Consider the following 22,396-nt stretch of genomic DNA (forward strand, 5'->3'; position numbering starts at 1 on the left):
CACCTACAAGATCTCTATCAAGCATTCTTAAAACTACAATACCCACCTGCTGAAGTGAAAAAACAGATTGACAGAGCCAGACGAGTACCCAGAAGTCACCTCCTACAAGACAGGCCCAACAAAGAAAATAACAGAACACCACTAGCTGTCACCTTCAGTCCCCAACTAAAACCTCTCCAGCGCATCATCAGAGATCTACAACCTATCCTGAAAGATGATCCTTTACTCTCACAGATCTTGGGAGACAGACCTGTCCTCGCTTACAGACAACCCCCCAACCTAAAGCAAATACTCACCAGCAACCACACATCACTGAACAAAACCACTAACCCAGGAACCTATCCTTGTAACAAACCCCGATGCCAACTCTGTCCACATATCTATTCAAGTGACATCATCATAGGACCTAATCACATCAGCCATACCATCAGGGGCTCGTTCACCTGCACATCTACCAATGTGATATATGCCATCATGTGCCAGCAATGCCCCTCTGCCATGTACATTGGCCAAACCGGACAGTCTCTACGCAAAATAATTAATGGACACAAATCTGACATCAGGAATCATAATACTCAAAAACCAGTGGGAGAACAATTTAACCTGTCTGGTCATTCAGTGACAGACCTGCGGGTGGCTATATTACAACAGAAAAACTTCAAAAACAGACTCCAACGAGAGACTGCTGAGCTAGAATTGATATGCAAACTAGACACAATCAACTCCGGTTTGAATAAGGACTGGGAATGGCTGAGCCATTACAAACATTGAATCTATCTCCCCTTGTAAGTACTCTCACACTTCTTATCAAACTGTCTGTACTGGGCTAGCTTGATTATCACTTCAAAAGTTTTTTTTTCTCTTAATTAATTGGCCTCTCAGAATTGGTAAGACAACTCCCACCTGTTTATGCTCTCTGTATGTGTGTATATATATCTCCTCAATATATGTTCCATTCTATATGCATCCGAAGAAGTGGGTTGTAGTCCACGGAAGCTTATGCTCTAATAAATTTGTTAGTCTCTAAGGTGCCACAAGTACTCCTGTTCTTCTTTTTGCAGAACTTTGTCTGTTTGTTTGTTGTTACTTGGACTAGAATTGCTTCTCTGATATCTACATTCTTTGACTATTTTTACCCGAGAAACTTTTCAAAATAGAAGTGAGTGTTATAGATCTTCTGAAGTGTGTCCAGGCATATCAGTCAAACATTGCTTGCTGCACCAAGGCTATACGGACAAAGAATTGTGATAAAAGACTTACACTCCATGGAAGTTGGCGAAACAGTATTTTACATGAAGCAAAAGTAATAAAAGCCAAAACAATTTGTGCAGTATTGAACAAGTAATTTAATGAGTAATACAGAAATGACAAATGATTTAAAAGTAACTCAGGTGACAGTTCTCTATTTGTTATTAGAAGAACAGTTCCCTATCTCATAATCCTTCCTTCCTTGTGTGATAATTACTTTCAAGAATAGACTTATTGATCCCATTGTTCCAAGAGCCCTTTTTCACTGAGGGTCAGATTTTGACACTCTCATTCATGCTGAGTAGTATCTTATATTAGGAGTAGTCCAATTAATCTAAATGGACCAAATTCTGATGTCCTCCTTGCAATGCAGTCCATAGGTTTATTTGCAGAGTAAGATACTACTCCATGTGATCAAGTGTGGCAGAATCCAGCCCTCAGTACTTTTAGTGGGAACAGTTCTGCTACCCTTACTCCCATTGATTAAGACCTTACAACCCTTGTATTCCTGTTGCATAACAGGAACGCTTGTGCGGTAAGGTGACTCTGCACATGAATGAAGATGGAGATGTCTGGCCCATTGTATCAATGGGATTACTTACAGAATAAGGACTATACATGTATATCTTGGCAGGAACTGATCTTTAGATAGATAGTACTTTAAATGGTATTTTGTAGAGAGTGAAGTTGACATTGATGGAGAAGAAATCTCGGTCATTGAATATTATATAAGTCTAGCATGTAAGATGCTGAATTTCAAGCAAAAAAGAAAAATTAAAACAGGATAAGAACATAAGTTGAGTGGCCAGATCCTACACTCAGATGAGTAGTCCCATTGAAGTCACTAGGACTACACACATAAGGGCTGCAAGATGGGACCCTGATTTTCTGAAAGGTGCTGTTATTAAAGAGAAGAATTTCCATGAAGGGAGGAATCTGAGGCTGTTATTTTATTTCAGTGGGGCAACGGCAGGAGGCAAGACAGTATTCCTTGACCACGGGCTGTGCACATCCATATTGCGTTGCTAAATCAGGACAATTTGAGTAAGTGTCCACATACGTACAAGGATTGGCTGAAAATGAAACACATGAGATTAGATATTAAAGGAAACAGTGTAGGGTGTTTTTCCTCTCGTTACAGCATATTTTGACTAAATAAACATTTTCCAGTGTATTTTTTTTTCAGCACAGTTTTACTTATTCCCCATTAAGGGTCTAAAAGTCTAACTGGCCACAGAAATATTGTTTACTTAATTCAAGGCATTGTATTAGGTGGAGCAATGCTTTTTGTTCTAGTACAGCTTATTACAATACCATGTCCTTTTATTTCCCAGTAGTGTTTTTGTCCCAGGAATGAGCTATCCAGATTTGCAAACCTAGTGTATTCTGTGGACTGTATTAATATATCGGCCCAGTCATCCAGGAGGAAGACGTCATAAGGAACTGTCCCACTTCCCTTGCACCTTTTCCCAGGGGCTTGGCACAATCTCCCTTTGAGCTCAAGGTGAAATCCATCCCTGTGTGAGGGTCAGTACAAGCCCTGTGCCATATTACAGTCCAACTTAACCCATGAAAATAGCAACTGGTGGGACCTTAATGGGGCATCGGCTTTGTGATGACCCTCTACACATGGGTAAGTTTCATCCTTAGGGAATTCAGTGACTCAGTGTGATGGCGCTAGCCACCCCAAAATGAGTAGAGGAGCTGAATGGAGGGCAGAGCAATGGACCCATTCTCCTCTGTGCACGCTCAATGGGGTGTGAGGTTGCATCATTTCACAGGGTGAAAGGGCAGCCATACTGTCCCTTGCCTCCCAGAACTACTGTGCCTGCCTCAGGCGCCGCACCTCCAGGAGTTCCACCTCCAGTCTGTCCATATGTGTGTCTCGGAAGTTACAACTGCAAAATCCATTGCAGGTTTTTCTGTACACTCAGCAGTTCTTAGTGTACAAATCCAAGTGGCTTTGGTTGTTAGCAAAAGGCCCTGACAGCCTACCATATGAGATAGGGGGATGAGAGCCACCTCTCTCTGCCTGGGGAGGCACATTAGGCGACATAACAGATTAGAGACTCAGCTGTTTTTTCTCACACACCATGTGGCAGCTTTGCTGAGGTGGGAGAGGTACCACAGCAAACTTAGGAGAAACTTGTTGCTCAGAGGCAAAGGGTCTAGTACAGGGGTCGGCAACCTTTCAGAAGTGGTGTGCCGAATCTTCATTTATTCACTCTAATTTAAGGTTTCGCATGCCAGTAATACATTTTAACGTTTTTAGAAGGTCTCTTTCTCTAAATCTATAATATATAATTAAACTATTGTTGTATGTAAAGTAAATAAGGTTTTTAAAATGTTTAAGAAGCTTCATTAAATATTAAATTAAAATGCAGAGCCCCCAGACCGGTGGCCAGCACCCGGGCAGTGTGAGTGCCACTGAAAATCAGCTTGCGTGCCATATGTTGTCTACCCCTGGTCTACCATATGAGTGAGGGGGATGAAAGCCACCTCTCTCTGCCTGGGGAAGCACATTAGGTGACATAACAGTTTAGAGACTCAGCTGTTTTTTCTCACACACCACGAGGCAGCTTTGCTGTGGTACCTCTCCCACTACAGCAATCTTAGGAGAAACTCGTTGCTCAGAGGCAAAGGGTCTAGTACACCTCTTCCGCGATATAACGCTGTCCTCTGGAGCCAAAAAATCTTACTATGTTATAGGTGAAACCGCTCCATATCGAACTTGCTTTACTCCATGGGAGTGTGCAGCCCCGCCCCCCCGGAGCACTGCTTTACCGCATTATATCCGAATTTGGGTTATATCAGGTCACGTTATATCGAGGTAGAGGTGTATATAAAACACCAAGGACTAGAATGTGCAATGCTCACTCAGGTAGAGGAGCACTTACTCAGTCCCACTGAAGCCAATGGAGCTACTTGCATGAGTAAGTGCTCACCAGGGTGAGTAAAGGTTCCACACTGTGGCTCCAAGGTTATTACCCAGAATGAGAAGTAGGAAAATGCCGTTACTCCACTTGGACTGGATGAAAGACATAATCTAAAATCCCCGTGAGAACTTGCTCTTGCCATGGTAGGTTTCAGAGTAACAGCCGTGTTAGTCTGTATCCGCAAAAAGAAGAACAGGAGTACTTGTGGCACCTTAGAGACTAACAAATTTATTAGAGCATAAGCTTTCGTGGACTACAGCCACGATATGCATCCAAAGAAGTGGGCTGTAGTCCACGAAAGCTTATGCTCTAATAAATTTGTTAGTCTCTAAGGTGCCACAAGTACTCCTGTTCTTCTTTTTGCCATGGTAGGTGTTAAATATTTTTAATGTTTTCACAAATTCCTTTTTCTTTTCTTTTTGGGGGGGTGGGAAGGGGGCAGAGTTAATGGTGATCTCCTTGCTCATATTAATCAGCAGCGTACTCCACAAGTTGTCTCATTGATTTCAATTGGACTATTCATTATCTATTTATGTGATGTCTAGCACAACAGAGTCCTGGTCCATGACAGTGGCTCCTAAGTGCTATCATGATACAAACAATAAATCAGACTAATGGTATAAAGTCCTATTCAGTACAGATTCACAGAACTGTAGGGCTGGAAGGGACCTTGAGAGGTCATCTGCTCCCATGCTGAAGCAGAATTAAGTATTCCTAGGCGATCCCTGGCAAGTTAATCCAGCCTATTCTTAAAAAAAACAAACTTCCAATGATGGGGATTCCAACCTGTTCCTGTGCTTAACTACCCTTAAATTAGAGAGATTTTCCTAATATCTAAATCTCCCTTACTGTAAACTAAGCCAATTACTTCTTGTCCTACTCTGGGACAATGTGGAGAACAATTGATCACCATCTCCTATATAACAAAATTGTACATCTCTGCAGACTATGTCCCCCTCAGTCTTCTCTTTTGAGGGGGACGTGATAACATGATGACATTCCCCAGACAAACCAGTCCCCCATCAGAAGCCCTTACATGAGCCCCAACACATGCTCATTTTCAAACATGGCATGCTTAGCAATGAGCGTGGGTAAGGGCATTGCAGTCTGGCTCTGGAGGCATGGTTTTTGAGTTGATAATTTCCCAAAGCCTTCCCTCCAAGGGAATTAAACATTGTTTTGCAGTGGCAAAGTTGTCACTTATTAATACTTCAAATTGCTAAAACTTACTGCATAGTCCATCGTCACAAGCATTAGGGCAATCTCCACACGCTACTCCTGATTGGTAAGGTGTATTTATTAAGGTATTGATATTCCCCCTGAAAGGGTAAAATTAAACAGTATAAAATGTAAAGTCAGTCTACAACACACATCTTCATTTACACACACGGGACATTTACATTGCAGGAGTGGGTGTGATTAGCTGGTTGTGCAGACATCCCCTCACTAGCTCTAATCCTGCTACCAAGCTGCAAATAAGGGAAGACGTCATGGGGCAGGCTTCAGCACAGGCTGCACAAGGGAGTATGTGCCTAGAGGGGTCAGGCAGGCTTATCCAGCCTGGGCTGATGCCTTTTCTGATGCACGCTTCCTATTATTTTTGCAAGTGAGCTAGAATAAAACTAGCACAGGTGTGATTGCAGCTCACGTAGACGTACCCCTGGCTGCAGTGTAGACACACCCTCAGTCTGGTCTGTAGCAAACAACAATTTCAAAGTGTAACTCTCAATATGAACCAAAGCTGTATAACCAACCCCCCTGCATTGCTTTGAAACTCTTACCCGTTGGCTTTATTGTTAACGTATTGCTTACAGTACTTGCAAGTGTTCATGTGCCATCCTGCACAGAGGGCTCACAGCGACCAGCACTGCTACGTCAGAAGCATGTACAATTAACCCTGCAGGAGCAGTGGCGGATTTAGAATTAGTGGGGCCCTGTGCGCAGCTTCATTTCTGGGAGGAAGTTTGGGGGCACGGTGCAGGCTCTGGGCTGGGGAAGGGGGTTGAGGTGTGGGAGGGGGGCGGCGCTTAACTCGGGTGGTGCGGCTCCCAAAGCAACCGGCACAGAAATCCCTTCAGGAGCGGCTCCTAGTGGAGGAGGGGGGGGAAGGAGGCAGGGGGTCTCTGCGTGCTGCTGCACGCAGGTGCCACCTCGGGAGTTCCCATTGGCCACACTTATGGCCAATGGGAGCTGCGGAGTCTGTGCTCGGGGTGGGGGCAGCGTGCGATTAAAGTGTTCTCCTACTGGCTTGTGTATGTTACCATTCCTGATGTCTAATTTGGTCCATTTATTCTTTTACATAGGGACAGTCCGGTTTGGCCAATATACATGGCAGAGGGGCACTGCTGGCACTTGATGGCATATATAACACTAGTAGACATGCAGGTGAATGAGCCCTTGATGCTGTGGCTGATGTGGTTGGGTCCTCTGATGGTGTCGCCAGAGTAGATATGGGGATAGAGTAGGCAATGAGGTTTACTACAGGGATTGGTTCCTGGGTTGGTGTTTTTGTGATGTAGTGTGTAGTTGCTGGTGAGTATTTGCTTCAGGTTGGGGGGGCTGTCTGTAAGTGAGGACTGGCCTGCCTCCCAAGGTCTGTGAGAGTGAGGGATCTTTTTCCAGGATATGTTGTAGATCGTTGATAATACACTGGAGAGGTTTTAGCTGGGGGCTGTACATGATGGCGAGTGGTGTTCTGTTATTTTCCTTGTTGGGCAAATCGGACATCAGGAATGGTAACATACAAAAGCCAGTAGGAGAACACTTTAATCTCCCTGGACATTCTATAACAGATTTAAAAGTAACTATACTTGAACAAAAAAACTTCAGAAACAGACTTCAAAGAGAAACAGCAGAACTAAAATTCATTTGCAAATTTAATACCATTAATTTGGGCTTGAATAGGGACTGGGAGTGGCTGGCTCATTACAAAAGCAGCTTTGCCTCTCCTGTAATTGACACCTCCTCATCTATTATTGGGAGTGGACTACATCCACCTTGATTGGATTGGCCCTGTCAACACTGGTTCTCCACTTGTGAGGTAACTCCCTTCTCTTCATGTGTCATTATATAATGCCTGCATCTGTAATTTTCACTCCATGCATCTGAAGAAGTGAAGCTTTTTACTCACGAAAGCTTATGCCCAAATAAATCTGTTAGTCTTTAAGGTGCCACCGGATTCCTTGTTGTTTTTGTGGATAAAAAGAAGACGCTGTTATTTCTCACTTACCAAGCAGTTAGAAAAGAATGCTTAGATTTTTAAGCAGACCAGACCTCAATGGGCAATTAAGGGTTCTAGGAGTTGTTTTATTTTAGAATGTAATTTGCATATACACTTCTGCATACCGTTATTACTGAATTGCCCCTCCGACCATAAACCCACTAAAAAATTATGATGCAATCAGCAATGTAGCTGAAAGTTTCCTGGGTCATTTTAATGAATTAAAACACTAAGGAATTCCAATAATCAATTAAATCTATAGTTAATACATACACAGGGCAGTAATGGCAAACATAAAAGTAGTTGTATTCACTCTCAGGACAAAAGGCAACTGCACATCCAATCTGGTAAGACTTGTACCAGACCACCTGGAGATAGAAGAGTAACTACATGAGTGAATGTGAAAGACTATATTTTTTAATATAAAATATACTTCTATGAAGCTGGATTTGGGCACATTATCTTATCACACAATGTGGCAGAATATAAGTCACATCTTGTAGGAGAGAAACCAGGCTATGTAGTTTTCATATGGTCTTATTCACCCTTTGTAGGATGTAATGGGAATGAAATGCAACCAACATGGTAGATTCTCAGTCACCTGGAATATTTAAATCAAGACATATACATACAAACAACACATACTCTGGTTCAACCACAAACTGTTGGGCAAGATTCAGGAATCACTAGATAAAAGTATCTGGTCAGTGTTACCCACAGCTGGTGAGACTAGATGGTCATAATGGCCCCTTCAGGGCATGAAGTCAAAGACAATACAATTCTACAGAGTTTGTAAACCAATGTAAAGATGTTTATCTCCCTAGGTTCTTATCTCACCCCCATTCCAGTAATAACTTAGGGCCTCCAAAATATTTAAAAAATACAAATAAATTTTCTCACACATTCTTCCTTCCTAACTTGTAGGAGAATTAGCTTGTTTAGTTTATAATTTGTGAATGTGTATGTGTCTGAAGAAGTTATTGAAGGAACGCTAAGGGAAGATAACAACTTATAACCTAATTTGCCATCAGTACAGCAAGAAGAACATTACTCCCACAAGAAAAAAAATTAGTAGATTTTCAAGTCTATCCCTCTGCCAATGTGTTACTGTTCCCTACAACTTAAGTAGTTTGGTCTAGCCTAGTTTTAAAATATCCAAGCCATAGGGTTTCCACCATATCCCTGGGTCTAATACATCTTACTGTGAGGAAGTTGGTCATAATATTTAGTCTACAGTTTCCATATTCTTATTTTTTTTTTGGTCACATTAATTTTGCTCTGTTGGAATAATTCTTATCCTTCATGGTGTTTATTTTCTTTAAATATATTGAAGCTGTTATTCTCCTACCCATGATAATCATTTAGTCAAACATGTATCTGTTAAAACATGAATGTAACAAGTGGTACTATGGTCCCTACCTGAGTATAATGGCCAATCACTGCACCTGGTGTGGTTGGCCCAATGCCATACATGAAATTTCCCACCTCATTGTACCAGGCTTGAATTGCATCTGACCAGGAATTGGGTGCAGTTGACATGTAGAGATTTTCGCCACAGCCCACTGCTGAAAATGGAAAGGAAACAAGTCACAAAAGCTGAAGAAAGGGGCGTAAGAAGATACAAGCACTTTGTCATGTGGGTAGAACCAGTAGAAGATTCGGGAATTTCTAGGAGAGTCTGGAGGGAAGAATCTGTTTCATTTCCTGAATACCCACACACTACAGCCTTGCCCTCTGTCACTCTCCAGGTCATGAGTGAATGGTGTTGGGGAAATCCCAATGGTTCAAAGGTTAACTTTGATTCTCATAAGCATTCAAAGATTCAGATGTTTATCTGAACCTTCATGGTTCCAATAAATTAGCAAAGCCCAGATCTACCAAAATGCCAAGGGATCTCAAAAACTGAGAGATCCACCCACTCTGGACAGATGTTGCTGCCAGCAAAAACGCCTTGACATTGCTCACTCATTCCCTGTCCACGGCATCCTGAATAGTCTCATACTGGCACAGCCTTCTGGTTTTCTCCATAAACTATGTCTATATTTCAAGGAGCTACTGTTAAGGATCTACAAGCTGAATGGAAACTTTTTAAAGACACCATAATGTATACCCCAAATTAAAAACCATAGTAAGTGAACCAAAAAAGTGACACCCTGGCTAAATAACACAGTAAAAGAAGCAGTGAAAGACAAAAAGGCATCCTTTGAAAAGTGGAAGTTAAATCCTTGTGAGGAAAATAGAAAGGAGCATAAACACTGGCAAATGAAGTGTAAAAATATAATTAGAAAGGCCAAAAACGTATTTGAACAACTAGCCAAAGACAAACATTTATAGCAAAATTTTTTGCCTGCTAAACAACTGGTGGGGACAGTGGATGATCGAGGTGCTAAAGTAGCACTCAAGGACGATAAGGCCACTGCAGAGAAACTAAATGAATTCTTTGCATCGGGCTTCGCAGCTGAGGATGTGAGGGAGATTCCCAAAACTTTTTAGGTGACAAATCTGAGGAACTGTCCCAGATTGAGGTGTCATTAGAGGAGATCTTGGAACAAATTGATAAACTAAACAGTAATAAGTCACCAGGACCAGATGGTATTCATCCAAGAGCTATGAAGAAACTCAAATGTGAGATTGCAGAACAACTGTCATCTATAACCTATCATTTAAATCAGCTTCAGTACTGAATGACTGGAGAATACCTAACATGACGCCAATTTTTTCAAAGGGCTCCGGAGGTGATCCCGGCAATTACAGGCCGGTAAGCCTGACTTCAGTACTGGGCATACTGGTTGAAACTATAGTAAAGAACAAAATTATCAGACACAGAGATGAAAATAATTTGTTGGGGAAGAGTCAACATGGTTTTTATAAAGGGAAATCATGCCTCACCAATCTACTAGAATTCTTTGAGGGGTCAAACATGTGGACAAGGGGGATCCAGTAGATATAGTGTACTTAGATTTTCAGAAAGCCTTTGACAAGGTCCCTCACCAAAGACTCTTAAGCAAAGTAAGCTGTCATGGGATAAGAGGAAAGGTGTTCTCATAAATTGGTAACTGGTTAAAAGATAGGCAACAAAGGGTAGGAATAAATGCTCAGTTTTCAGAATGGAGAGAGGAAAATAGGCGTCTGCACTGGGACCAATCCTATTCAACATACTCATAAATCATCTGGAAAAAGGGGTAAACAGTGAGGTGACAAAATTTGCAGATGATACAAAATTACTCAAGATAGTTAAGTCCCAGGCAGACTGTGAAGAGCTAGAAAAGGATTTCACAAAACTGAGTGACTGGGCAACAAAATGGCAGATGAAATTCACTGTTGATAAATGCAAAGTAATGCACAATGGAAAACATAATCCCAACTATACATATGAAGTGATGAGGTCTAAATTAGCTGTTACCACTCAAGAAAGAGATCTTGGAGTCATTGTGGATAGTTCTCTAAAAACATCCACTCAATGTGCAACAGCAGTCAAAAAAGCTAACAGAATGTTGGGAATCATTAAGAAGGATAGAGAATAAGACAGAAAATATCATATTGCATCTATATAAATCCATGGTATGCCCACATCTTGAATTCTGCCTGCAGATGTGGTCGCCCTATCTCAAAAAAGTTATATTGGATTGGAAAAGATTCAGAAAAGGGCAAAAAAAAATGATTAGGTGTATGGAACAGCTTCTGTATGGAGAGAGATAAATAAGACTGGGGCATTTCAGTTTGGGAAAGAGACTGAGGGGGGATATGATTGAGGCCTATAAAATCATGACTGGTGTGCAGAAAGTAAATAAGAAAGTTTGATTTACTCCTTCTCATCACACAAGAACTAGGGGCCACCAAATGAAATGTATAAGCAGTAGGTTTAAAAACAAACACAAGGAAGTATTTCTTCACACAATGCACAGTCAACCTGTGGAATTCTTTGCCAGAGGATGTTGTGAAGGCCAATACTATAACAAGGTTCAAAAAAGAATTGGATAAATTCATGGAGGATAGGTCCACCAATGGCTATTACCCAGCATGGGGAGGGATGGTGTCCCTAGCCTCTGTTTGCCAGAAGCTGAGAATGGGTGATAGGAGATGGATCACTTGATGATTACCGGTTCTGTTCATTCCCTCTGGGGAACCTGGTATTGGCCCCTGTTGGAGACAGGATACTGTGCTGTGCTAGATAGACTTTTGGTCTGAACCAGTATGGCTGTGCTTATGTTCTTAATCCACCCTGGTGTTTGTTATGAAAATATTGAGAAAATAGGTTTTCTTCCAATGATTCTTAAAGTAGGAGTAACTCCATGGAAGTCAGTGGAATTACACCAGTGTAAAACTGGTGCAACATAGATCAGAATCAAAGCTTAAATTTGGATCTGGATTCAAACTTTCTCATGTGTCAGGAGTGGTCATGTCCATTGTTTTGTTTTGGGTCCAGTCTTGAATAAGCTCAAAGTAACAACAGCATTGTTCACCATTCTGTGACCTCAATTAAAAGTGTTTTACCATCACACAAAATACTCTTCATATTATTACAGCTGTTTAGGGATAAGGAGTTGGAGGAGGGGGATTGGAATGAGATAAATCTAAACAAAAACATTTGAAAATTTTCCCCCTTTTTCCCCAAAATTAAAAATTGTGAAATTTCTTGGAAATTTTTCATTATTTCTTTAATGTTTAAATTTAGTCTATATTCAAAAAATATTGCTTACCTCTAAATATCACACAGCAGAATAGATGAATCCATACACTCCACTGTTATAAATCTTATTCATTCAGCAAAATATGAATACCACTTAAATATGAGTGGGGTTATATTATCTGAAAATTGTTCATATAATTGGATGAATTGTGCATTATTAATTTAAAACTGACACTTTACTTACTAGTTGTCCTTCTGCTTTCAGGACTGTGGGATAAAGTACATTCATTTGCCCAACTTTTGGCATTCTCTGCAGCTGTGGGACTCCATTCCTTAATGAAATGAGAAACATTAGGTGTTCAGATGTGTATCTCCTAGTAATGCAGAATGTAGAAGAGAACATACATTTGGATACTGCATTTTCAGAGTGTTTAAACTCTTGACAACTCTCTCTCTCTCTCTTTCATTTGGGTAGTAAAAGGAGAAGGAGCTCAGTAGCTGCACACCTTAGGAGAAGGCTAGAGAGAACGTACCACAAGACAACTGGGAGACCAGAGCTAGTGGGTTTTCCATTCACTTGAAAAGGAGACTGTAGAGGGGTGGACACCAGCTCCTGCCCTGAGGGGCTTAAAACAGCCCTAGGAAAGGGCTGTGGCAGGGGAAAACAGACACTGGGCTGATTGGGGGAAGCAGGCAGAGTGGCGGCCACGCCCCAAACAGAGCCCAGCTGCCCCCTGTATAAGAGGCTGGGAATCAGGGGCTTAGCAGTCTTTCTTTAGCTGTAGAGGGAGATGGACCTGGTTGCAGGGACCTGAGCAGATTGCTTGAGTGGACCAGGGCTGGGGAAAGGCTGAGGAGCCCGGGAGCTCCAGCCTGGAAAGCCCTAGGCTGTGGCCTAGCAGAAGGCCAATGGGTACTGGGGGTTGCAGAGGGCAGCCCAGGGGTAGGCAAAGGCAGCAGGTCCAAACCCCCCTTGCCAGTGATGAGTGGCCTACACTGCAGTCTACCCCAGGGAATGGGGGCTAGTTGCTGACTGGCAGTAGCCTTACACTGAGGCAAGGTGGGTATAGGGGCTGGGGGTTCCCTGGGTGGGGAGACCCTGAGACCAAGGGTTTACTGCCAGAGGGACAGCACCCCAGAGAAAGGGGCACCAGGGTCTTGGGAGGGACACAGGGGCCAGCGGTAAGGTGGATCACCAGCCTGCAGAGGATGCTTTGGAAGCTGGATGAGCTAATTCCTGACAGAGACCAGCAGGAAGTGCTGCAGGAGTGAGTCCCGCACGCTTATAGAGATGTTGTGCATGAGTAGCAGGATTTGTCACCCTCAATGTGCTTTCTTCCCTTGATAACTCCTATGTTCTCTAACATCTTAATGGGGAAAGGATTCAAGTGACACGTTTTCTGCGGGCTGAAATGCTGTGCCCTTGCAAATTCTCTACTAACATTAGTATACATTACAGATTAGTTTACAAAATGCATCTTACCATCCTCAGCATGTTGCGAGCAGTTGGCATCACCCCTCTCCTTAGGGCATTGTGCTTGTCAACAATCTCCTTTTGTTGATCTGCCCTGTCAGTTGACAGAGCAGCAAAACCTGATGTCTTAAATAAAAAACATGTACAATGGTTTTTTGTATATAGATTGTGTGAGTCAAAAATATTTTATATGTGATGTTAGGAATCAATTCCAAGTAATGTGTCTTTATTAACATTAGTTCATGAAATATTTTAAAATTAATTTAATCTGAATGAATCAATAATTCATAAATTATGGGTCAGTTATGATATCTGTATTCTATGTTACTTGGCACCCTACTTCATATGTGCTCCTGGTGAGCACAATTTAGAAATGAGAAACTAATATTATCTAATCTTAGGATTTTTTTAGATTGACAGATTCTTCTAAATACTGTATATTTGGCCAAATTCAGTGGTAAAGACAGGAACAATGACATTGAACTATTTACAGTGTGGTTGCTCCTAGGACCCCAGTTGTGGCTGAGGCTCCCATTCTGCTAAGCACTGCATGGACATATAGCAAAGAGATTGTTATATGGAGCTATGTGACTATTAAGCATCTGTTTGGAAATTTTTGCTGAAGCTTTTGGCATTTTGAAATTCTTACTCCTTTCACATCTGTGAAAATACCACAAAAAGTTTGAGTTCTTTAGTGTACTATAGTATTTCTTCGTGACCGTGAATGTCCTACCTAAGGTTACAAAAGAGTTTTCATTATAACCCCAATTATGAACATCTAAGCTCAGTCAGTATTACTGCACGTGTGTGTCATTTCACTTTTCATTCAGCCTCGCTCAACCAAAGGGTCTTGGGTCCTAATCCTAGGATTCCTTCTTAATGTGCCTGATTTTACTCACATGAGTAATCCCATTGCCATTGAGAGGACTATTTATATGAGTAAAGTTAATTGTGAAAGTACTTGCAGGATCTGGCCTTTCATTTTCCTTGAACACTTGTGCCGTTTTAAGGACTTAAATCACTTAAATGCTTCTCAAGTATCAGGGGGTAGCTGTGTTAGTCTGTATCTACAAAAACAACATGGAGTCTGGTGGCACCTTAAAGACTGACAGATTTATTTGGGCATAAGCTTTCGTGGGTAAAAACTCACTTCTTCAGATGCATAGAGTGAAAGTTACAGATGCAGGCATTATATACTGACACATGGAGAGCAGGGAGTTACTTCGCAAGTGGAGAACCAGTGTTGACAGGGCCAATTCAATCAGGGTGGATGTAGTCCACTCCCAATAATAGATGAAGAGATGTCAATTCCAGGAGAGGAAAAGCTGCTTCTGTAATGAGCCAGCCACTCCCAGTCCCTATTCAAGCCCAGATTAATAGTGTTAAATTTGCAAATGAATTTTAGTTCTGCTGTTTCTCTTTGAAGTCTGTTTCTGAAGTTTTTTTTGTTCAATGATAGTGACTTTTAAATCTGTAATAGAATGACCAGGGAGATTGAAGTGTTCACTAACTGGCTTTTGTATGTTACCATTCCTGATGTCCGATTTGTGTCCATTTATTCTTTTGCAGAGGGACTGTCCGGTTTGGCCAATGTACATGGCAGAGGGGCATTGCTGGCACATGATGGCATATATAACATTAATAGATGTGCGGGTGAATGAGCCCTTGATGGTGTGGCTGATGTGGTTGGGTCCTCTGATGGTGTCGCCAGAGTAGATATGGGGACAGAGTAGGCAACAAGGTTTGCTACAGGGATTGGTTCCTGGGTTGGTGTTTCTGTGGTGTGGTGTGTAGTTGCTGGTGAGTATTTGCTTCAGACCTTGGGAGGCAGGCCAGTCCTCGCTTACAGACAACCCCCCAACCTGGGGACTCTTAATATTTCACCCTGCCCGAAAATAGTCAAAAATCAACATGAAGTGCCTTGAAATGACTGAAGTAGGATGATTCAATTGACTTGAACCAAATGTTTTTCTTTTTCAGTTTGCAAAAATAGTTGATATTTTTATTTTTCGTCCAGTTTCAGGACAAGAAACATTTCAGAAATCTCACAATGTTCCTGGGATTGGAAAAATGTTTCCCACCCAGCTCTCGTCCTACCTGTCCGGTAGATGGCTGCAGCACAGCAGCCAGGCTCAGGAATGCAGCCAGCAGAATCATCTCTGAAAAGGGAAGAACAACCTGCTTAGTTCTCCTTCCTGCCTATAGCTTATGTTTATTTAAATACATCCCAGCGGACGTGTGCTCCCATGTGCTGTATATGTCTGGGGGTTTTCTCAATCAGAAAGGCAGTGGTTTTGTCACCAGGTCTTTATACTAGAGAGAAAAATCCTCCTTTCTTTCTCTCTTACTTCTAACAGCACTATGAACCAACCAGCTTTCAATGTTTTCCTCACAGTACATGATCCTCTACTAGAGGGTTTTCTTTTAGACTCTGGTCAAACACAGTGGCCTAAGATAAGTGTAGAGGGAAGTACTAATTTCCCTGCATGGAGGAAAGGGAGGCATTACTACTGCTGCCACGGTCTTCGGGCTTTCATTGTGTGGGGACAGGTTTAGTTTCTAGTCAAAGATCCATAGGAATCTTCCCTGTGGAGACTGCAGAGGGGATGCACTGAATTAGCATGTGCGGTACCCACCTTTGCAATACTCCCTTCCTAGCCACTTATGGCATTGCTCTTGCCCATTCTGTCCATCCCATTGTGGAGGGGATGCTGAAGACATGGTAGCAGAGATGTTTCCCCAGAAAACTTTCTACTTGTGGGACCATGCGCCTGGGGTTACAGCAGCACAAGCCAGTGCAAACCCAGTTTGAATTCAGCCCCTTAGGTTTAGTTCACACCACTGCCCCTAGTTTATAATTGAAAGCAGAGAGCTGGCCATCTGCATGGAAGGAAAATAAGATTTAGGACTAGATGGTAACATTAGATACAACCCTGAGCAAGGGGTGGTGCATGAGCTCCCAGAAGTATCCTTGGGAGACATCCTTCTCTGCCTCAATTCCTCCCTTGCTGTCCCCTTGCTCCTCAGGATGCTAATTTATTGCTGGTCTATAGGACCAATGCCAACTTCTACTCCCAGCTCCCGCAGCTCTCCTCGTGACTCTGACCAGTGAGTAAGGGCAGGAGCTGAGTCTCTGTCCATTCCCCTTCCACCTGCTCTGGGGAGGGAGTAAGTGGGTAAGTAACTCCACCTACACCTACCCAACCTTTGAGTAGCTCAAGTGAGAATGCTGAGGGGGGATTCCTTCTCCCCAGTGTGAATGCATAGTCCTGGTCACAATCTAGGTGAATAGCTGAGATGAAGAAACACTCAGATGTCTGCTGTATTCATGTTCAATGAGTAGTTGGTTAACGATCAGCACTGGAATAGTGATGAGCTGATGGGATGCAGCGCTGCCTTAAAGGTGCACCCGATAGCCCTGTCCAGTGCAGAATGCAGCTGCCCATTTCTTGCACTGGACAGGACTCTTAGCTTCTGAGAGGTGTGCTTGAATCCTTACACTGCATTTCTGTTTCGTTCTGGGTGCAATTCAAAAAGTGCTCGAGATTATTTTCAAATCCCTGTAAGGCCCAGGACCCATCTATCTCTGGGGATCTTTGTTCCCTGTCATTGTAGTTAGGATCTGCTTGGAGGCTTTGACTCTCAGTGCCTGTGGTTTAATTGGCTTGGGCTAGTGGCTGGGCTGCAATTCACTTCCATTGGCCCATTGCCCAAGCCCCAGTCTTAGTAAGTTTAAGGGCATGAGGCCAGGTAGATTTATTAGCTTTATTTTTTGCTTGGTTTAGCGGGAGGTTATTGGTTTTAGTTTAATGTAGTCTTGGTAAAATGACAATGAGTAAAATGGCGATTTCCATATGCCGCAGAAGTGGGTCTCTAGAGCCACTTGCAAAGAGAGCATGTTGACAGGGAGCATCGGGGGAAAGCGGGTTGCGTTATCCTCCTGGTATAGCCAGCTCCACTGCTCACCGTATTGCTTGTATGACACCATAAGCAATGGGTCCTAACCTCAGGAGGTGCAAATGGGTGTATCTCTATCAGCTTCAGTGAAGTTATACCCATTTGTATCAGCTAGGGAACTGGTCCATTTTGTCTGACAGTCTTAATGTCTGCCTGCAATCCTCTTGGGTTAAGTAAAATATTGGCTATTTGAAGACATCTGATGAGAGGTATTGGCAATCTAGTAGTCTAATGGCTTTGTGACATTGTCCTCTAGCTGCTCACCCACATAGAGGATAAGGGACCTCCTACTGCTACCATGGAAAGAGTTTCTGCTTTAGCTGAACTGGTCTGGTCCTGTGTTTTGTGCAACCAAGATTCTAGTCTCAGCTCCCCAGATACTGATATGTACTGTGACAAAGTTCCTCCTTTATCTTGGTGGGTCCTGTGCTTATTGGCAGATTTTCTTGCCTCAGAGATTCACCATGTGGGCTGGGGAACAGCCCAGAGACCTTCCCCTCTGGAAGAACCCACAGTCCAGGTCAATTGGGAGGTTTGGGGGGAACCTGGGCCCACCCTCTACTCCAGGTTCCAGCCCAGGGCCCTGTGGACTGCAGCTGTCTATAGTGCCTCCTGTAACAGATGCATGACAGCTACAACTCCCTGGGCTACTTCCCCATGGCCTCCTCCCAACACCTTCCTTATTCTCACCACCGGACCTTCCTCCTGGTGTCTGATAACACTTATGCTCCTCAGTCCTCCAGCAGCACACCCTCGCCCTCTCAGCTCCTTGCACCTCTTGCTCCCAGCTCCTCACACTCTCACCACAGACTGAAGTGATGATCTTTTAAAACCCAGGTGCCTTGATTAGCCTGCCTTAATTGATTCTAGCAGCTTCTTAATTAGCTCCAGGTGTCCTAATTAGCCTGCCTGCCTTAACTGGTTCTAGCAGGTTCCTGACTACTCTAGTGCAGCCCCTGCTCTGGTTACTCAGGGAACAGAAAACTACTCATCCAGTGACCAGTATATTTGCCCTCTACCAGACTCCTGTACCCCAATGGTCTGGGTCTGTCACAGTACATGCAAAGTATCTAATAATTGTACCTGTCTGTGGCATTTAGATTCATTATGCATTGCCAGTTACTCAGTTTGCAATGAAGATATGTTCATTTTCACTAGCTAAGGATCTGCCCCAAATCTCTAAAATATATTAACACTAAACAGATTAATATTTATCTTTAGGGTTAATAAACATAAATTTTCTTTCCTGCGAATACATGTTTATGGTGCTGTTTGTTTGACTCTAAAGTATTGTTATCACACATTTGTTATCTTATAACTTATGTCTTATAACTTTACCTTACTATTTCCAAATGTAATATTATGCACGCCCCCCCCCCCCCACACACACATTTCATTATGAACTAGACAATGGGAGGATTTTTTGGTAAATTTGTAGCTGTACACAAGTATTTCAAGCTAAAATGCATCTGTTTTCAAATGAAACTGGGCCAGTCTTAGAGCAAACTATGCTCATATCCAAGTGAAAAGAAATCATTTTGCATATACAAGTGATTTTGCATCAAAATCATGAGAAAATATATGCTGTGGCATGTGGTGAAAATAACCAACTCATAGAAATTGTGAATATGGTTAAATTTGCACATAGGACTAAGAAATCTCCCCCAAGGAAATGGCAAACATGTTCATTCTAACAAGGGGGAGGGATAGCTTAGTGGTTTGAGCATTGGCCTGCTAAACCCAGGGTTGTGAGTTCAATCATTGAGGGGGCCACTTAGGGATCTGGGGCAAAAATCAGTACTTGGTCCTGCTAGTGAAGGCAGGGGGCTGGACTCAATGACCTTTCCGGGTCCTTTCCAGTTCTAGGAGGTAGAATAGCTCTCTCTATTTTTTTTTAAACTTTTGTAAGAAACAAAATATAAATAAGTTTTGTACATGATTCTTACAAAGTTACAAAAATGCCTGTGGGATCCTATTGAGAGTCAATGGGACTCCTTTTATTAGTCACTTAGATGCTTTAGAAAATCTCATCTTTTTCAACCAAATGCTTACACTTCACAAGATGTAGATCTGGTGGCTCTAAGAGTTAAACCTTTGAGCTCGATCCTGCAATCAGTCCTGTGCACTAGACATGTTCAAAGTCCCATTGACTTCATTGGGGTGCTTCATGGGCACCATTGCAGGATCAGCACCTGTGTACCTTCAGCCTGTATTATTTCAGCATTACAGGCAGAGATCCTCATGTGTATGTGCTTCCGCTCCCCTCCCGAGGCCTGAGTCTTGGAAAGACTCAATCTGTCCTAAATTATTCATACGAACCCGGCTGTCTTCCTTTCTTTGATACAAAAGTGCAACCCCCCAGTTCATTATTGATTATCTCTTGAAATTGCTTTTTAATTATATAAACTATTATTGTTCTTTAGGTAGCTTTCTATGTGTGCAAGCCAGTTTATGGATTTGTACAGAGATAGGATCCCTGTTCTGAAGAGAATATTATCGAAGCCAACAGTGCACACAAAGAAGATCTGGAATTTAAATTTATACATTATTTAACACCTCTGCTTAACTATTGTTTTATTGTCTATTCATCTATTGTCTGTTCCTTTATTGTCTATTCATCTAAGGCCACTTTTTATTTTTTCCTGATTCCTTCCATATTTTCTCTTACTTTTGCTAACCCTTTGGCTATTTTTTACTCTTCCTCATTTCATTGAAAAAAAAAAATCAAGGCATTATATTGCTCTGAATGCCCTAATGTTTCAAACAGCCTTCATTGTAGTAAGTTATATTTTAAAACCTGAGAATAAATTCCCTGTATGTTAAATAAAGGAATGGAAATCTTACCTTTCCTTTCTGGGAAGACAGGAAATGTCTTCTGCACCTTTCAAGAGTTGGTGGAAGTGAATGGATTTCTTCACTGGAGCATGGTATATAGCTCACCTGTTTCCTGCTGTGGTAAGGTGAGTCAACATCACAGAGGATATTATAAAACCCTAATTGGAGCTGGCTAGAACATTGGGTTTCCCGTACATTTTTGCCAAAAGATGTTGTTTGTATTTGATTTTTACTTCCTCCTATTGTGTACATAAAGTGCATGGAAATCTTTGTTTTACAGTTAAGCTGACCTGAGTTTCTTGTACATTGTGAAATTTACTTATGATTAGCAAGAAGAGTGAATGGTATAAACTTGTGTCACATAGGCTTTTAACTAGATGTGTCAGCTCTCTGTAATCTCTAAGGTTTAGTGGATCTGATATTCATCTACCCCGTTCCAATTAATTTAGCTAATCAATGGAGTAACTGGGCATAACTGAGCTGGTTTAACTGAGAGAATGAGCATGGGCCGTTGTCTTGGTATTGGAAAGATAATGGGGCAGATTCCTCTTTATACCAGGGCCTCTCCTCATCAAAGTGGAAGTATCAAATTCAGTGTGGAGTAAAAGGACCTTACTGTAAATGAGAATCTCCCCCATTATAAAGCAGGGTGGGTAACGGTTTTCCCATCCTGTGAATATTTGTGAGATTTGAAGAATGTTCCATTCCTCACTGGGATAAAACTGAGACAGTTTAAAGTTTTTTCATGGAAAACAAGAGGGAGAGAGGGAAAGTGACTCACCCTTGAATAGCCAAAAGCTCACTTAGAACAAGTGGTGGGGATGTGGGAGATCTGGGTTCAAGTCCCTGGCCTGAAGTAGGCATAGCATTGACTTGGACTTGGGTCGTCTATATCCCAGATGATTATCCTAACCAAGTGGGCTCTTTTGTGGTGGGTTGCTCTCAAAATTGCCAGTTGGAGCTGTTCCACTTTGTATAAATAATTAAATATTATGGGGCTCAGAGAGAGACTGACTTCATGAGCTGGTGGTTTGGACATTCGAGTCTCTGGTTTGAATCAGGCAAAGCAGGGACTTGAATGTGGGTCTCCTACATGCCAAGTGAGTGCCTTAGTCACCAGGCTATACATGCAGCTGAAAACTCCCTAGCAAAAGTTTTGTCAGGACCGACCGTTTCCCATGAAAAGCTCTGGTTATAACAAGTTGTCATTTTCCAATGACAAACATTTTGTTGAAATATTCCCAACCAGCTGTAGACCAATATGGGATAAAGATTCAAAACATTTTTTTAAAATGGGATATGCCTTTGTTTCTTTGGCAGTCTTTTTTTTAATTTATTTCAATCAGTGTTTTATTTGTGACGCAGGTGACTGATCTCCAAACAGTTTCAAATGGCATTGTTTGCATGTATTGTTTAACAATGTAATACCTAAGGGAAAGGAAAGGCTCACAGTTGTTAGCTACAGGGTAATTGAACTCCAAGACAACAAGAAGCCTTCTAGAGGTGATAGTGTTTCACAAGTGCAGTAGGTTTGATGTCCAATCGCTATTAGCCAAAGTACGTTGCCTTGCACCTTGTGTAGTGAATTAGACCCAAATAAAGTGAGTGTGAAATACTACCAGATCAGAATTAGTAATGGTTTACCCTCACTTTGCACAGGAGCTGACTGGTGAAGACATTCATATCCAAGTCAGTGGTGATCATAGTTGTTCTCTTTCATAGTTTCTCTCTGCTGATACAATCTACAGCCTTCCATTATTTCCCGGGGAGCCAGGACACTGGTGCTATTGGACAGAGCAGTAAGATGGCATGACTAGTTTAGCTGCTGTGTTGCTTATACTTGCATAGAAGCATAAGGGAAACTTGTTGTGCTTGGTAACAGATATGCTGTTTTTACTAATTGAGCTGGGAAACTTTTCCTTTTTTATAGGAGCAAGACTCCCATGATGCTTTGTAGTTAAGATGAAGGTAATTTTAGAAAGTAGAATTTTACCAAGCAATAATCTTTACCATATTTTGAAAACTCTTCTAGGAGATATCTTAACAAGGTAGTAACCGCAAGATATGAAACAAATAAATATGTCTTAAGAAACATA

General features: G+C 42.0%; 1 protein-coding gene across 1 annotated transcript; it reads right to left on the reverse strand.

The window, feature by feature from the left end:
• Positions 1–1,322: 1,322 nt before the first annotated feature.
• On the reverse strand, positions 1,323–20,401 carry LOC128835023 (cysteine-rich venom protein TEL1-like). The gene is made up of 8 exons (XM_054024320.1): positions 20,310–20,401; positions 15,606–15,667; positions 13,518–13,634; positions 12,279–12,366; positions 8,824–8,969; positions 7,678–7,772; positions 5,415–5,503; positions 1,323–2,321 (listed from the first exon to the last, which is right to left on the reverse strand). The coding sequence occupies exons 2-8, from the start codon at positions 15,663–15,665 to the stop codon at positions 2,194–2,196; spliced, it is 723 nt and encodes a 240-aa protein (XP_053880295.1). The 5' UTR covers positions 15,666–15,667; positions 20,310–20,401; the 3' UTR covers positions 1,323–2,193.
• Between the last annotated feature and the right edge of the window lie 1,995 nt (positions 20,402–22,396).

The sequence above is a fragment of the Malaclemys terrapin genome, chromosome 3, assembly GCF_027887155.1.
Source record: "Malaclemys terrapin pileata isolate rMalTer1 chromosome 3, rMalTer1.hap1, whole genome shotgun sequence".
NCBI lineage: Eukaryota > Metazoa > Chordata > Testudines > Emydidae > Malaclemys > Malaclemys terrapin.

Coding starts and splice junctions, on each gene's coding strand:
- LOC128835023 (XM_054024320.1), bottom strand. CDS start 15,665: ATGATTCTGCTGGCTGCATTCCTGAGCCTGGCTGCTGTGCTGCAGCCA. Junction 8,970..12,278: donor TGAAAGCAGAAGGACAACTA/GTAAGTAAAGTG, acceptor TTCCATTTTCAG/CAGTGGGCTGTGGCGAAAAT. Junction 7,773..8,823: donor TGATTGGCCATTATACTCAG/GTAGGGACCATA, acceptor TTCTATCTCCAG/GTGGTCTGGTACAAGTCTTA.